Source organism: Diabrotica virgifera, chromosome 5 (genome assembly GCF_917563875.1).
Source record: "Diabrotica virgifera virgifera chromosome 5, PGI_DIABVI_V3a".
NCBI lineage: Eukaryota > Metazoa > Arthropoda > Insecta > Coleoptera > Chrysomelidae > Diabrotica > Diabrotica virgifera.
In genome coordinates this window covers 230,944,915-230,963,691 of record NC_065447.1, presented here as the reverse complement: position 1 = coordinate 230,963,691, position 18,777 = coordinate 230,944,915, and the positions used below count along the sequence as shown (strand labels likewise).

Below are 18,777 nucleotides of genomic sequence, written 5' to 3'. Positions count from 1 at the left end.
TACATACAGAATTTATTTCGGCGATGCGATGGTCACGAATTCAATGCTTTTTCCCCATCCAAAAGAACGTCGCTAAAGAAGTTTATACTTTAAAAATAAAAATAAGCGTAACTGTGTCAAATGTGTTTTAATATTTAGTGAAATTAATTATTTTCCTTAATATAAAAGATGTTGTCACACCTGTCTATATTTTTTTTGCATCTGTCGGCATTCATTCGTATGCAAAATTAATATTTTTGTATTATAAGTGATTTTCTAGTTATTTTTGTTTTTAGTACAATGCTATCAGTGTTCCCAGTGTCTAAAACTGTTCCCAACCGAAAGGCTGTTAAGAGATCACATGAGATCTCACATAAATACCTACAAGTGTACTATGTGTGACATGACGTGTCCGAAACCTTCCATTTTGGCGAAGCACATTCGATTTAAACATGTCAGCTTTAAACCTTACAAATGCACCGAATGCGACAAATCGTAAGTAAACTATTCATAAAATATTTTAAATATTTGTTAAATATAAAACAACTAACCATAATCTGCTCTGTGCTGGATTCAAACTAAAACTAAAAATAATGAAAACTCCGACAACTCAAAAGAAACTTAATAATCGACTCTTAAGAAATGTCGTAATAGCAAATGAAAATAATGAAATAGCAAAGCAATGAAATACTCGTAAGCAGCGCTGCATGCTGCATATCTAGCTTTCCTTCCGTAGCGGACCCATGATCGTATTTCTACGTGGGTATTCGGAGTCATGTCGGCGGATAATCTGATTTCAAATTTGCTTCTCCTCAGCCTATGTAAAAATCACCGGGGTTACACGCTGAGTAGCGAGTTCAAATTTCGGGCATATCTATCGCTTATAAGCAATTTTTGTCAATTGCATACATGACAATGTTTTGGTGAATTTAAATGGGATTTACTAGCATTTGACAATGACGGGCTTCGTCGACTGATTTTGTGGAATTATAAAGATTGCTTTTATTTAATTATTTATATAAATAAATATATAGAATTATTATTTATATTATAAATATTAAATAATTATATAAATATATTATAAATACTAGTGTTTTGGAGAATAGTGAAACCATAAATAGAAAATCCTTGAGAGGATTTTTGGACAGTTTAAAAAATGATTTTAATTTTGTAACTTTTTTTCTGCGTTTTTCAGAAATGTTTCCATTCTCAGATAATTTATTTAATGTATTGCAATGTAGGAATTGTAATATAGAATGCAATTGTATTGAATTTAAAGATGTTATTAACAAAAAGAGAGAGATGACTTTAATGCAAAAAAAATGCTGGAATAATATGACGGCAAGAAGTTTTGAGCCTAAAAGGAAACGCATACGCACTGATAATGTTGAAGATGTCGAATCGTGCTACCGCCGAGTATACTATCAGATTTTAGATCAAATATGCCAACGAATGGAAAATAGGTTTAAGAATTTTGATGACCTAGACTTTCTTCAGCGGTGCAATTTTAATATATTTAAAAAACACATTTTCCTGAAAAACAAACAAAATCTTTGATGCGTCTTTATGGACAATATTTTGAATTGATTTCATTACGTTCGGAACTAACAGCTTTATATAAGACTGATGATATTGAGTATTGACACAAAAAATGATGTGAGTGAGTTACTAATATTTTTAAAAACAACTTCTTTGGACAAAGCATGTTCAGAGGTAATGAAATTATGCGAGTTAGTACTGACCTTTCCAGCTACTAGTACCTCTGTAAAACCTAGTTTTTCAACTCTAAAACGACTAAAAAATTACTTGCCAAACCCGACAGGACCAGATCGACTCTCTAATGTTTCTCTTTTAGCAATTGAAAATAATCTGGTTAAAGAAATGTCACAATATCCACGTTTGTACATGGAAGTTATAGATGAGTTTGCGAAAAATGGTAGAATAATTGAATTAACATTATAAATAGGTGTTTTTACAATTTTTTTTTATAAATTGCTTCCCCTGTTTCAAATTTCACCGTACGCCCCTGGTCACCACAGCAGACGAAGTTTTGAAAACTGCTAGACCTTATTCAACAAAGAAGCAAGTTAAAAAATAAAGACGAGCCTCCATATATAGAGACATATATCGATAAATAAGACTGAAGTTCATGAGAAAAACTCCCCCTCACAAAAAAGGAAGAATGGACTAATTACATAAAGGAGCTCTTCCTGAATACGAGGCTCAATACCGCAAATTATGTGAATACTGGGGCTAGTATTTTAAAAGCGGAAGTAGAGAACGGAAGTATTTCTGAAGATCAATTAGAAGATTATACAGAGGTTCCAGATCTAATTCTCAGTTCTTCATGGCTTCTATATACACTAAGCATCAACATTAACGTACCACCTTAAAAATGGGACATTTTTGACGTTTCGTATTTGATAAACCTGTTGTCCGATTTGAGTGATTTTTTTAGTATATTATAGCTTTATTCTTCAACAAGATCGATGTAATAATATTATTGCTAAAGAGATAAGTGGCATTGATTACCGGTCGCGGTGGTAACAATGATATTGTTTTTTTTTCTCAAAGTTTTAAGCACACTGTGGAATATTGTAGCGTATATAAAATATTGAAATTAAAACTCAACTGTAGCCTTAGGCTTTCTTAAAATTTTGCTTTTTGATTCATTCGATTATGTTGGATAATAAAAAAGTTAGGGACTTTGACAACTAGCAATGTTATTCATCAATACAGGGTGTTTCTAAATAAGTGCGACAAACTTTAAGGGGTAATTCTGCATGAAAAAATAATGACCGTTTGCTTGGTAAACATATGTGCGCAAATGTTTTGTTTCCGAGATAAAGAATGCTGAATTTCTTCTTACAAACTGACGATTTATTTATTGCTCTAAAACTGGTTGAGATATGCAAATGAAATTTGGTATGTTTTAAGGGGTAGTTATTGCGCATTTTTTGACATACAATTAAGAATTTTATATTCACCACTGGCGTGCATACGGGTATAAATACTTTAGATACATCCCGTATGCACGCCAATGGTGAATATAAAACTCTTGATTGTATGTCAAAAATGCGCAATAACTACCTCTTAAAACCTACCAAATTTCATTTGCATATCTCAACCAATTTTAGAGTAATAAATAAATCGTCAGTTTGTAAGAAAAAATTCAACATCCCGTATCTCGGAAACAAAGCATTTGCGGATATATGATTATAGAGCCCCTTAATTAATTACCCCTTAAAGTTTGTCGCACTTATTTAGGAACACCCTGTATTGATAAATAACATGGCTAGTTGTTAAAGTACCTAACTTTTTTATTAACCCGCATAAGCGAATGAATCGAAAACCAAAATGTTAAGAAAGCCTAAGGCTACAGTTTAGTTTTAATGTCAATGTTTTATATACGCTAGAATATTCCACAGGGTGTTCCAAACTTTGAGGAAAAAACACACTATCATTATTACACCCGGTATATAGTGACACTTACCTGTTTAGCAATAATATTATTAGATCGATATTCTTGAAGAATAAAGCTATAATATACTAAAAAAATCACTAAAATCGGATTTTAGGAAACAGGTTTAGGAAATGTGAGCCATCAAAAAGTCCCAATTTTAAGGTGGTGCGTTAATTTTGATGCTTAGTGTAATAAAAAGAAGATTTTATTATAATTTCAATCATTCTAATTGCTCATTTATGTGTTGTATTATCTGATTTTCATTTAATTGGCATTGTATTGTCGTAGATTTGTAGAAAATTGTAATCTAAAAGCGCACATGAAAACACACGAAGAAGAAAACCCTCTAAAATGCTACTTGTGTAACTTCAGTTGTCGTTCCAAAGTAGGATTGGATAACCACTACGTAAAGAAGCATGATTCCGTAAGTAATTGTTTCATACGTTGTTTAATCATTTTATTTTGATGGCATTTTTTATAACTAAAATGGATGAAAATATATATTAACAAAACTAACTAATCATTTTTAGTCCATCTTTTAATGAAGTCAAAAAATTACTTACGATGTTGTGTTAAGAGGATCGGTACGTATTTTCGGCTGCAATGCTATTGAAATGGGGATTCATTTTTTTCGAATCCTGAGAAAACTAATAAGTATTTTTGAAAAATTTAAACTCAGAATGAAAGATTACGTTATTAGCGAGGGCCGAAAGTCCCTGAGAACTTCTATAATGTTTATTTTAATAAGTTACAGGGGTGAAAAACTAAGAGAAAATGTAGTGTGATTTTTAATTTCAAATATCTCATTCGAAAGAAACTTCTTATATATTCTAAGTGTCTTTCGGCCCTCGATAATAATTTAGTCTTTCATTTTGTGTTTAAATTTTTTAAAAATATTTATTAGTTTTTTAGGATTCTAGGAAAAAGATGGACACCATGTCCGTGGAAATCAAACATTCGCTATCTTTGTCATACAACGCACTCATTCGAATATAATGTTATGACAAGACTCAAGACAGTGACAAGTAGAGATGTGTTCGACCCGCTATTTTGATATAGCAGTTCATTCTGCTACTGCTTTTTAACGCTTTTACGATGATAATAAAATCAATCAAAGAGTTGTTTATTAAATAGTATTGATAGTGTATTTGAAAAATAATAATTGATTTAAGGCGTACAATTAATAAAAAGTTATTTATTGTTTATATATTATTTATGGAAAATCCAAGTATTTCAAGTCATTAAAGTTCAAATAAAAGTATTATTTTATAAGAGTTTGTTCCGATAACCGTAAATACGTACGAGTTTAGCTATAAAGTAAAGTGCCCATGGTGGCATAAAATGTAGTAAATGCTAATGCTTCAAGTACGTACTACATTTTTGAAAATTTCACTACAAAAGGCATTTGCTTTTCTCCGTAGTATTTGCTACTATTTACCAGCCTACATAGAAGAATGTACTACGCTTTTGAAGTATGTGCTTGCTTAGTAGTATTTTGCTTCAGTTTAAGTGAAGTTGGTGGGTGGACGTCTTCGGCGTAGGTATTTTTTTGTTACAATATGGCAGCATTTATGAATGTGTGTCATAGAAAAATTTACAAACTAAGAAGAAGATTCTTCATTTTTTGGGTCATTCTTTTATCAAATAAAATTTAATAATTGTGAAGAAGATTAACAAATAACAATTGTTCATTTTTACCCTCGCGTAACTCTTTTGTCGCTTCGGATCTGAGTCACTCATTTTTACTCATGTACAATTCTAATAATTTGGTACGTAAAAATGTGAATTCACAAATCACAAGCACATGGAAAACTAATTCCATTACGATTGGTGTAATGCAGACACGGCTGGCGCTACGCTTTGTAGTAGATACTTCTGGTCAGTACTAGGTACTTCTGTTGTGTAGTAAGTTCTTCTCAACAAAAGCACCTACTTTTATGTAAAAGAAAATGCTACAAAGTAGTGACTATTTGCTGAAGCAATAGCATCTACTACGTTTTATGCATTCCGCCCATTTTCTTGAGTGAATTATTAAATGTTGACTTCATATTTTAATAACGATGATTTTAAGGTTTTATAATTAAAGGCTTCGCTTTTTACGGAGAGTTTTAACGCTTTTTTTTCTCGAAGAAAAATAATAAAATGATATTTTCGGCTCCTTTTCCTAAGTGATTTCTCTATTGAGGTTGGCGGTCAATATGGCAAATTTCTCTCTATTCTGGGCTTGATGAAGTTTACCGATAGATTTTATAGATCATATTTTCACTATAAATTTAAAATTAATTTGAAAAATACAAAAGTAATTAATTTGATTTATGTAAAAAAGTACTTATTCAATTGAGCTAACCGTCTATTTCTTCGCTTTTCAGTAACACATTTCTTGTAGCAATGTCCCATATTTTAATTTGCGCAAATAAAGAAATAAATTAAGTCTTTATAAATTAATTGAGTAATACTACATTTATACAACGCAGTTCTTCACATGTTCAAACCTTATCTAAGCTTTCCATGGTAACAGGACATTATTAAAATAACTTTACAACTTTTTTTCTTTTTCGACTATTTGTATAGTATATAAATAATGATAACCACTGAATACATAATTAGTGAAAAAATAATCCTATCATTTACACAAGTAAAGGTTATCCAAGAACATTCAAAAACTGAACGAAACCGAAATAGCCATCTCTACCTTTCTAATGACAATGTCACTGTCAATCTAATGTTTACATCTGCAGTTTCCATACCAGTGAGAATTTTACTACACGTAATTTGCCGTGTAAAGACAGAAAAAGTAGGGATAGCCGTAAAATATTTGCGAATTATGTACCCATAGCCTTAAGTTGTATATCACATTGAAGTTACCACAAAGTCTGTAATGGGATAAGGTGGTAAACTCTGCGCTCGACTGGATTCCTGTTTGGGATTGGGCACTCGAAAATACATATTTCGAGACCCTTTTAGTCAATTTTTAGCTCCCTAGGCGCTCCCAAAAAATTCATTTTTATACATACATTTTCATGCTCAAAAACACTGATTTTTCAGTTAAAATTGAGCTCAGGATTTTCTGAGAAATTTTTTTCCTGAGTATTTTTCGAAAACATTTTAGGTTGGGTAGGTAATTTTGGGAGACTTCTAATAATTATTTTTCGTGTTTTTTTTCCGTTCTGCAGAATGGCGGGGTTAGATTTGCCATTTTTTTCTCTGACACGAGAAAGTCATTAGTTTTGAAAAAACCTAATTTGTTTGTGTTTTCAGCATGTAAAAATACAAACAAACAAAAAATGCAGACAAATCATCTATTTTGATATTTTTTCCCATGATCCTATCATTTATACAAGTAAAGGTTATCCAAGAACATTCCAAAACTGAACGAAACCGAAATAGCCATCTCTACCTTTCTAATGACAATGTCACTGTCAATCTAATGTTTACATCTGCAGTTTCCATACCAGTGAGAATTTTACTACACGTAATTTGCCGTGTAAAGACAGAAAAAGTAGGGATAGCCGTAAATATTTGCGAATTATGTACCCATAGCCTTAAGTTGTATATCACATTGAAGTTACCACAAAGTCTGTAATGGGATAAGGTGGTAAACTCTGCGCTCGACTGGATTCCTGTTTGGGATTGGGCACTCGAAAATACATATTTCGAGACCCTTTTAGTCAATTTTTAGCTCCCTAGGCGCTCCCAAAAAATTCATTTTTATACATACATTTTCATGCTCAAAAACACTGATTTTTCAGTTAAAATTGAGCTCAGGATTTTCTGAGAAATTTTTTTCCTGAGTATTTTTCGAAAACATTTTAGGTTGGGTAGGTAATTTTGGGAGACTTCTAATAATTATTTTTCGTGTTTTTTTTCCGTTCTGCAGAATGGCGAGGTTAGATTTGCCATTTTTTTCTCTGACACGAGAAAGTCATTAGTTTTGAAAAAACCTAATTTGTTTGTGTTTTCAGCATGTAAAAATACAAACCAACAAAAAATGCAGACAAATCATCTATTTTGATATTTTTTCCCATGCTTTTAGTAAAGGTTAACATGTTGTGAGGTTAACATGCTGAGGAACGATTTTTCGTCTATTGTTCCCGTTCTTTCTAATAGCAGGATCATGATGGGCATTTCCAGATCAAAACACACTAAATTCGAAAAAACTGCATTATTCGGTTTTTTTCATATACAGGGTGATCAACTTCTGTGACAAAGTCCAATATATCTGTTATTATAAAATATATGAAAAAAAGTTGTTAATAAAAGTTATAGACACCTTTAATGTACACATTTTAAAATTAGTGAGAAATATACAGGGTCCTCCATAACACGGTGCCAAACCAAAGTTATGTTTTTTTAAATAGAACACCCTGTATTTTATTTAAAATCTGGTTTCTCTACATTTTTCTGATTCTAGAGATATAACACTGGTCTAGGGTTATACTGAGTGTTTCAAAGTTACGAGCACTTTTATTAAAAAATCATACTGATTTTATCGCCCTGTATGTTTCTAACGGTGTAATATAAACTCATTTTTTAAGGTTTTTGACTGTCAAATTAAAGTAGTTTTGTAACAATGTACCGGGTGTCCCAATAAGAATGGCTCTCGGCCATATCTCAGGAACCGTTTATAGTAGAGCTTTGAAATAAAAAATTTTATAACAAAAGTTGCCTCAGGAAAAGCCTGGAAATTATTTTCATAATTGTGGGACCACCGCTAGAGGGCGTAATTGAATATCAAAAATTAAAAAATCTAAATTTTACAAAATTTTCCTAATGAAGGGGCACTGGAAATCCGATCGTCGTATTCTTCATAAAATTCTACGCATATTTGATTTGACAAGTTTGGGTCTACCTTTGGAAATAAGAGGTGGGGGTGAGTGGGAACCTTGCTATGAAAAACTGGCTGTGAGTCCGGTTCTGCTTAATCAAATTTTGCAAACTTGGTATTGTTGAAGACAGATCTTTTTCGTCAATATAAAAGTTATGATTTCGAACCAACTTACTGAGTAATATGCCAGCTAGAAGGCGTTATTTAATTTTTTTCAGAAATCTAGTGTTCCTTGGAAAATATTAAATGCAAACATGCATTTTTAATACCATATTACAAAATTAGACAAAATTAGCAACAGAATAGCGAAAACCGCATGTTAATACCTTTTTTCTATCTCGAGATATCTTACAAAACGTGTAAATTTAAAAACATAACTGTTACTGTCACCGGTAAACGAAATTCATTAAAAGTAGTGTGCTATGAAAACAACAAAGAAACATTTTCCAGCTGTCAACGTATATTAGGTCTTTTCAACGCTTCTCATTTGTTTCGAGCCTCGTTCATATCTCGTATATTAATATTATACACGGATTATACGGCATATGGCAGAGGCTCGAAACAAATGAGAAGCGTTGAAAAGCCCTATTACAAAGAAATAAAAACAACTATTTAGTGATGACATAAACGTTCAAATTTTTGCCCATCATTTTCGTTGCAAAATTTACTCTTTCAAGAGTAGATTGAACAGCAGTCTCAATTTCTGCTCTCGATATGCTTTGAATGGCGTTTAGTATTCTCTGGATAATGTATTCTAGAGTAGTGTATGATGGGCAACAATTTGAATATTTAGGTCGTCACTAAGTAGTTCTTTTTGTTCTGTGTTATATTTAATTTTAATAGTATTGTTTCTCTTTATATTGTTGTTTTAATTAATTATATTTTTATACGTTGACATCTGGAAAATGTTATTTTGTTTTTTTTCACAGCACACTACTTTTCATTAACTTAGTTTACCGGTGATAGTAACAGTTATGTATAAAATTTACACGTTTCTCGAGATATCTTGAAATAGAAAAAAGGTATCGACATGCGGTTTTCGCTATTCTATTGCTAATTTAATCTAATTTTATAAACTATGATTAAAAATGCATACTTGTATTTAATATTTTCCAAAGAAAACTAGATTTCTGAAAAAAAATTAAATAACGCCTCCCAGCTGGCTTATTACTTATTGGGATGGTTCAAAATTATCACGTTTACATTGAAGAAAAAGATCTGTCTGCAACAAGACCCAGTTTTCAAAATTTGATTTAGCAGAACCGGACTTACAGCCATTTTTTCATAACAAGGTTCCCACTCACCCCCACCTCTTATTTGCAAAGGTAGAGTTAAACTTGTTAAATCAAATATGCGCAGAATTTGATGAAGAATACAATAATCGGATTTCCAGTGCCCCTTCATTAGGAAAATTTTGTAAAATTTAGATTTTTTTATTTTTGATATTCAATTACGCCCTCTAGCGGTGGACCCACAATTATGAAAATAATTTCCAGGCTTTTCCTGAGGCAACTTTTGTTATAAAATTTTTTATTTCAAAGCTCTACTATAAACGGTTCCTGAGATATGGCCGAGAGCCATTCTTATTGGGACACCCGGTACAATTTTTTTTATAACTACACAAATTGTATACAGGGTAAGTCAAAATGTAAATACAAGATTTTCTTCATAATTTTAAATGGAACACCCTGTATTTTATATTATTATCGAAAAGTTCTATCATTATACTTACATATCTTTTAAATATTCCCTATACCTAAAGTTATTAGTTTTCGAGATATTTTAGTTTTATTGTTGATAACAACATGTATTACTTAGTTATTAATAACAATACTTTAATTTATTAAAATTTGTTAAAAAAACTAAATTAAATAAAAAAATGTTCAACGTACTTCTTATGTTATAAAAGGTGTTCAAAATGACCTCCCATAACGTCTAAACAAGCCTGGAGACGAGTTTCTCAAGACCTAATGATGTTTGTAAGCATTTGTTGTGTGACACTTTGAAAGACGTTTTGAATCCTTATATTCATATGGACAGGATTAGACTTTCAAAGTCTAATAAGAAAAGCCCAAAATAGAGAAGACTTTGCAGAAGTCATCGCCAACTTTCGCTAAGAAGACGGCACCCAAAGAAGAAGAATATTCATATCGTCAACTATTGTTGGAAGTGTCCTATACACTACGTCTTTAATATAACCCCAGAAAAAGAAGTCAACTTCGTTTAATTCTGGTGATCTGGGTGGCCAGTGAACTGGTCCATCTCTTCCTATCCATCTTTCAGGAAATAGTTCATCGAGTTCACCGTTGACAAGTGCGTTGTGGTGAGCAGGGGCTCCGTCGTGAAGGTACCACATATGCTGGCGGATGTTTAACGGTACATTTTCAAGTAGAATAGGTAAATGATTCACTAGAAAATTTAAATAAACCTCACCATTTACCGATTCCTCAAAGAAAAAAGGACCTATAACGTAATAGGAATGTTCACAAAAAATTAAAAAGTCATTTCAAACATGTAAAACGATTAAGAAACACCCTAGGAATATTTGTCCAAAATGTCAACAAAATTGAAAAAGCCTTTCTATAAAAAATCTTTATTAGAAATCTAGCATTATTTTAAATTTCAAGAACGCTTCTCTATTGGCCTGACGTCACTAGTTGCATACCCCAAGCGCGCGCCATTCTCATAGTGTTACTGTTTACCTGTTTAACGTTTCAGGTCATTTTATTTTGTTCTCTTCTTGTTTTATCAGGGTTAAAGTGGAGTTTTATAGTGAATTTGTTTATTTTAAAGTGGATAGACTGTTTGTAAGGACATATTTTGGGTTTTACAAAAATAAACAAATAAAATGGAAGAAGGTTTTCAGAAAGCCGATTTGTATAAACTACCGACTGTAGTGTAGATGTAACAATGGTGTATGATTTATTGACATCTTGTAAAAAAATAAATCTACCACAGCTTTACTGAGTGTATATTCCATATAATTTTCCATGTCTTCTTTAAGCTAAAAAAATAAATGCTTAATACTCCGCAAAAAAAATAGAGATAGTTGTATGCATGCATTGTACGCATGCATATTGTATACTGTTGTATACATACATTGGCTGGTTATTACTATACCTTGGTTAGGTGTATTAAAAATATTTTTATTCTTCTTCATGTGCCTTGTCCGTTGTGGACGTTGGCTATCATCATGGCAATTTTAATTTCATTTGAGGCGTTTCTGAATAACTCGATCGCTTTTTGTCCAAATCATTGGCGTAAGTTTTTAAGTCATGAGTGTCTTTTCTTCCGGGTCCGCGTTTGCTCTCTATTTTACCTTGCGTTATCAGTTGGAGTATACGATATTTATCATGCCTCATGATATGACCGAAATATTTAAGATTTCGTTTCTTAATTGTAAAAGAGATTTCTTTTTGTTTTCCCATTCGACGTAATACCTGTACGTTGGTGTGGGTCGCCCAGGATATTTTGAGGATACGTGGGTACACCCACATCTCGAATGCCTCTAGCTTTTTCATTAATGTTTCCATTATTGTCCAGGCCTCTGCGCCATATAGCAAGACCGGAAATAATAACATTTTAGCAGCCGCATATTTAGTGGGAGAGATATTATGTCGCAATGGGTGAAAATATTTCTCATGCATGTTGTTAAATGTTGCTATGTCCTTTTCAACTCTAGATCTTATTTCGGTTGTTTCGTATTTCGAGTTGACAACTGTTCCAAGGTAAAAAATATTTTTGAACTTGGGTATTATACATTTTCATTTCAACCAATCTTTTCACTAAATTATTAATGATTTTAATATAATATAAAGTCATACCTACATCCACATGTAGTTATTTCAAGGTTTACTTTTACTGTATGTATTATTAGAATCCCGTTTTTAGGAATATCCCAGTTTAAGGAATACAAATTTGAGGTCCCGAAACTTTTTCATTTACTCTTTAAGGGGGTAGGTACAAAATCTTGGTCCAATGCTATTTAAATTCATTCATTTTTTTCGAATCCTGAGAAAACTAATAAGTATTTTTGAAAAATTTAAATGCAGAAAGAACAATTACATTATTCCCAAGGGCCGAAAGTCTCTGGAAAACTTCTATAATGTTTATTTTATTAAGTTAGTTCTTTAAGTTAGTTATTTTAAGTTCTAGCTGCAACAAACCATTTCTTTTTCTGTTTTAAATTGGCTGGAACGGTAATAAAAATCTTGTCAGAACTGTTTTTTGATGTGTTTACACACCCAGGAACAAAACACCACTTATTTGGCTTTATTTTTAATAATTAAATATGTAAAAAACTGCGCACATTCAAATACACTGAGTAAATAAGTATACAAAACTAGTCGTCGATCAAAGACGTTACGACTACTGACGTCACAGACCGTAGCCTCGCTGCAGGGTACCGTTTTTCTAGCCTCCAAGAAAATCAACATTATGAACTCATTTATCTTAAAAAATATACATTTTTAAACTGTTTTATGATTGTTACGTTTTTATATACCTTGTAATCTATTGAATTTAACTATATTTAAAAATTAGTGAACATCCCTATTGCCTATGATTCCACCCTTAACATTTAAGGACCATCTCGTTTGACTATGTGTATGAGCACAGTACGGATTGGTTGTGGAATAATAATGAAAATTGTGTCTGTTTACACTACCATTTTTGTGGAATGTTGCCTCGTCTACAGAAAAAAGAACAAACTCAAAAAAATCTCTCTCTATAACTATTTGTTGTTGTGACCATTGACAAAATTGGACTCTTCGTTCGAAATCATCCCCAACAAGTTCCTGATGTAATTGTATATGATATGGGTGCATGTTGTTTTTCTTGAGTATGTTTTGGAGAGATCCATAACTAATATCTTGCTCCCTTGTAATATTTTGAATACTTGTATGAGGATTTTATGTCACAGGCAGTAAAACATTTAATTCATTTTCATCCGTAATAATGATTTTTGTTTTTTCCTTTGCTTCATAAACAGAACCAGTACGATTAAACCTGTCTAATAAGTTGTCAAATGCTCTCTTATTTGGTTGTTGACGCTATGGACACCGTTCCTTATAAATTCTTGTGGCAACTAATGAGTTTTTGAAACACTCTCCTAAAATCCATATCATGTCTGTCATTTCTTCACGACTAAAATTCATTGTTAGGTAACAATTATAACAATATGGCAAACAATTATAATCAATAACAAAAATAAAAACGTACAGATAATTAAAATCTTACATCTGACAGTTCTTGTGTCAATTATTTCAAAGCCACCTTAAACAAGAACTTGCAGCAATTTATAGTTCCCATTTCTTCGCGGAAAATTAAAGATATCATTTTGTTAGTAAATATAAAATTGTCGTTATTGTATAAAATTTACCATAAACTTGGAGAAAAAATGAAATGCAGTCTAATTTTAATTATCATTAACAAACTCATTGGAGGTTTCTAATATTAAGGGTAATTAATTTACTGTAAGAAACGTATCTATGAGTTATCAACAATTAAACTAAAATATCTCGAAAACTAATAACTTTAGGTATAGGGAATATTTAAAAGATATGCAAGTATAATGAAAGAACTTTTCGATGGTAATATAAAATACAGGGTGTTCAATTTAAAAATATGAAGAAAATCTTTTATTTGCATTTTGACTTACCCTGTATACAATTTGTGTAGTGATAAAAAAATTGTACGTTGTTGCAAAACTACTTTAATATTGACAGTCAACAGCAGTAAAAAAATAAGTTTATATTATACTGTTAGAATCATACAGGGCGATCAAATCAGTATGATTTTTTGATAAAAGTGCTAATAACTTTGAAACACTCAGTATAACCCTAGACAAGTGTTATATCTTTTTAATTATAAAAATGTAGAGAAACCAGATTTTAAATAAAATACAGGAGTTCCATTTAAAAAAACATAACTTTGGTTTGGCACCGTGTTATGGAGGACCCTGTATATTTCTCACTAATTTTAAAATGTGTACATTAAAGGTGTCTATAACTTTTATTAACAACTTTTTTTCATATATTTTATAATAACAGATATATTGGACTTTGTCACAGAAGTTGATCATCCTGTATATTTTAAGAACATAACCCATTTAAATCTGGTTAAGTTTACGGAGGTAAAAATTTAGCTAAAAGAGGTTTTAAATATGTTTAGGTTTTTAAGTATGTGCCCAACATATAGCTAATGTATTGACCTATGTGTTAAAATATTTCTGTTAATTTATTTTAGGCGGGTTTAGTGTATGAATGTCATTGCTGTAAGAAAAAGTTTAAGAGGGGAACATATTTGACCAAACATTTAACCAAACGTCATAATTACCATTGGCCTTCTGGTCATTCCAGATTCAAGTGAGTATAATAAATATAATGGTTCACTAATATTAAGTATATTTTATTCTGTTTTGCATTAATTATAAATATTATCACTGTGTATGAACTTCAATGGGTACAAGTACCCACTGAAAAGCTTTGATACCATAAGTTATTATATCTTCGACAAAGTAATAGAAAAAGTCAGAATATAAAGTCGAAGATAAAGTCAGAATCTACTATCCATAATCAGTCCCGGCGCTGGGGTATAAGGTGCCCGCCAGCAAAACTAGCATAGGTGCCCTTCGGTTTTTTTAAATTAGTATTTCGTATAACACCAGCAGAGAATAAGCTCATTTTGGCGCCCCTCAAAAGGAGGGCGCTAGTCTGCGTGCCATTTTTTAAATTTTCAGAGAGTTTTAAAATAGTATCTAATACAATTTTTTTACCCTTGCCTTAGATTTAACATAATATATTTGTTTCGTTGCTCGTATTAACCTCACGTTCGTATTTGTTTTCTTAAATGAATAATGAGGTTTTTTCAAAATAAATTGTCAATAGTTGATCGACCGTCCCTGAATCCCGCTTGTTTTTTGGTTTCTATATCTTTGTATTCATTTTCTATTCTACGTTTAATCACTGTTCCGTATATTCTACTGACTGCCTTTCCGTATATTCTACTGTCTTCACTTCTGCCTTTCTTGTGTATGGTAGATATGAATGATGTCTTCCATTCTTCTGGGATTTCCTCTCCGCTACTGCAACTTTGGAAAAAAGTTGGACTAGGCTTTCGTATAACTTTGTTATGCCATATACACTCAGATGCAAAAAAAACGCAACGGAGAAAATTTTGGTCAAATTCAAAGTATTTCAGTTTTTTTATTTTTAGCCCTATTTTGATGATTTTTTTAGCAGACTGTGTAAAAATTTATAAATTTTAAGTTGCTATAGTGAGTTTTTTAATAAAATTTTGTATTTGACTTATACGGGGTTAATCGAAAGGTTTTTTATCCTAACTTTTAAACATCCTGTGGAATAATTCCGTTTGCGAATTTTCGTAAAACCTTATTTTTCGGTTGCAGCCATGTCTCCTAAGCATTGTATTTTTTGTTTCATGTCAAAATATGCCTGGGTTCATTTTTTAGAGCCAAATAAATTTGCCACCCACAATTTAGGACTTTTTTAATTATGATTATTTTGGAGTTATTTTGTAATACGACTTGGCATTAGGTCATATTGACACTTACATTTTGTTTACCTATGCTTGATCATGGTTCTTAGTGTCTAAGATTGTGCGAAAGCCGTGGCTCTGGTTGAAGGTGGGCGAAATTATGAATATGTGGCTAGAGTACTATACACTCATCGCTCTACCATCCAAAGGGTAGTGGAACATTTTATACGAACTGGAACAAACAAGCGTAAAGCGGGAAGTGACAGGAAGCGCAAAACTACTGCTTTAGATGATCGTTTTATACGAGTCAACGCTTTGCGGGATCGTCATTTAACAGCGGTGCAAACAAGAAATCAGCTTCAACAGGTTCGAGGCAATAACGTAAGTATATTTACAGTTGGTCTAAGATTACATGAATTTGGTTTGCAAAGTTGCAGACCAGCAACTGAGCCTAAATTACTTCCACTGCATAGAGTGGCTAGACTACAATTTTCTAGGGAACATTTACATTGGAATTTAGGACAATGGAGTAATGTTCTTTTTACGGATGAGTCGAGATACTGTCTCCACTCATCAGATGGGAGAGAACGAGTATGGCGTCGAACTGGAGAGAGTACGCTTTCAGTCCCCTCGTTAGCCATGGAGGGGGTTCGGTGATGGTATGAGCAGGAATATCCTTAGAGACGCACACTGAATTGGTATTTATTGAGGGTTCGTTGACTGCACACCGATATATTGAGGAAATTTTAGCGAATCACGTAGTACCCTTTTCTCAATATATCGGCGATGATTTTCTATTAATGCAAGATAATGCGCGACCCCACTCTGCAATGTGTGTCACTCAATATGTAGAGGAAGTTGGAATTAACAAAATGAACTGGCCAGCGTGTTCGCCAGATCTGAACCCAATAGAGCACGTCTGGGACATGCTTGGTAGAAATATTAGAGGTCGCGAAGTCGCACCAGCCTCAATTAACGAACTTCGCTTGGCTCTAGAAGAGGAATGGCAAAACATCCAGCAAAACGATATTCGCAACCTCATAGACAGCATGAGCCGACGTGTATAGGCAGTTATAGAGGCTAGGGGAGGCAATACAAACTATTAAGTTATATTTTAGTAGTTTTTCTTTGTTATTTGCATACTTAGGTTAAGTTACATTTAAGTTGTTTTTTTATCATCATTATTTAAATCATGTAATAAATGTAATCATTATTTAAATACAGTGTTTCTGGGATGTTGATATGACATTCCTTCGATATCAGTCATCAAAGCCCCCACCGTCGTATTACACATTAAGAAAAGTCGTAAATTGTAGGTGGCAAAGTCATTTCGCTCCTATAAATGAACCAATCCATATTTTCACATGAAACAAAAAACATAATACTTAGAAGACATGGTTGCAACGTAAAAACAAGGTTTTACGAAAATACGCTAACGGAATTATTCCACAGGATGTTTGAAAATTAGGATAAAAAACCACCTTTCGATTAACCCCGTATAATAAGTCAAATACAAAATTTTATTAAAATACTCACTATACCAAATTAAAATTTATAAATTTTTATTGTTATTTTTGAAATCTGATCTGTCTTCATTTAAAAGTCTTTCGAAGTACTCATCCCCATCCCATTTATCAGGTGTAATGGGTGATATCTCTTTTCTTTTCCTATCGTAGTGATTTTAATATTCTCCAACTTTCTGTGGTTCTACCTTCTCCTAGATAGGTATTTATAAAGTTACACTTTTGTTGCCTGCCTTCATTTTTCTTACGACATACAATACGTTTAGTTTTCGATTAGAGATAGGCGACTGAAGTAAGCGCTAAAATCGACAACATTGCTAATAGGGCTTTCCGTGTATATTAATATTATACACAGATTATACAACACATGACAGAAGCTCGAAACAAATGACAATCGATGAAATGCGTTACATTGTCACCGTAGAATCGACGAATCACATCACACTCCCACCTAGCAATGCAAGTTCCGTGTTAACGAGTGAAACGACGAAAGGGAGCGTAACTATATGCCATATGGCGGTGGATTCAAAAGACCTTTAAAATTAACTGGGATTTAGAACTCATTTTAGTGTCAAGGATAATCAATATAACCTTAAAATAACAAAAGAAAACAAAATCCTTATCCTATACGATAATATTTATATCGTTGATTGATAAAAATATACCTGTATGTATTTATCAATCAACGTTTATAATTCGTATACTATTTGGATTTTCTTGTGTTATTTTGAGGTTATACTTATTTTCCATTACATTAAAATGCCAAAGTGGTAAAAAAATTAAAGAATAAAACATAGAATACAATCTTTACTTATAAAAATGTTTATATATTGTTATGCTCTACTTTTTCTATTTATTTAGATTAATTAGCAAATTCTTAATTCAATTGATTATTCAATTATTTTATTTCTTGTCTATGTAAAAACACAACTAAATTCCAATTAAATTTTCCAATCAATTTTATTCTCAGGGCTAATCTTGTATTTGATACAATACCTGTGATCTGTGGCTTCTAGTATTTCTGGTTGCTTACTTCTTCCAGGGTAGAAACAGGGAAATTGAAAACACTCAAAATCACATAAATGTAATCTATTGTTTTTATCAAATAAGCCGTGCACATAAGATTCAAAAAATACTAAAATTTAACTTTGTTGCAACAATCTCTAACTTAATAAATTAAACTCTAACTCTGATATCTCCTTGTTTTGACAAAATATTTATTTGATTAGTTTCTTATTTACTCATACTAAATTGAATGAATTTTACTTTTCTTCTTTTGAATTGATTTCTCAAATTTGAAATGACTAACTGCGTTAAAAATTGTTCAATAAACAAATAAAAAAATATGGTTTTGATATAAATAAATTTTCTCAATTCCGACAAATGATTTGACTAACCTTTTATTCTTCACTCCCTCGTTTTCTAGATTGCGCCGTCCTTGATTCTCCCAACACGTACTCTCTGGATGTTGCGAAAAAGTCCCTCTCGTC

General features: G+C 32.0%; 1 protein-coding gene across 1 annotated transcript in view; it reads left to right on the top strand.

Annotated features, from left to right (window-relative positions):
• The window catches only part of LOC114327181 (histone H4 transcription factor), a 50,405-nt gene that overhangs the window by 27,141 nt on the left and 4,487 nt on the right, over positions 1 to 18,777 (top strand). Inside the window, exons 6-8 of the mRNA XM_028275713.2 lie at positions 276 to 474; positions 3,731 to 3,866; positions 14,514 to 14,632. Of these exons, the coding sequence (XP_028131514.1) occupies positions 276 to 474; positions 3,731 to 3,866; positions 14,514 to 14,632 (454 nt within the window). The remainder of the gene's footprint in view (positions 1 to 275; positions 475 to 3,730; positions 3,867 to 14,513; positions 14,633 to 18,777) is intronic.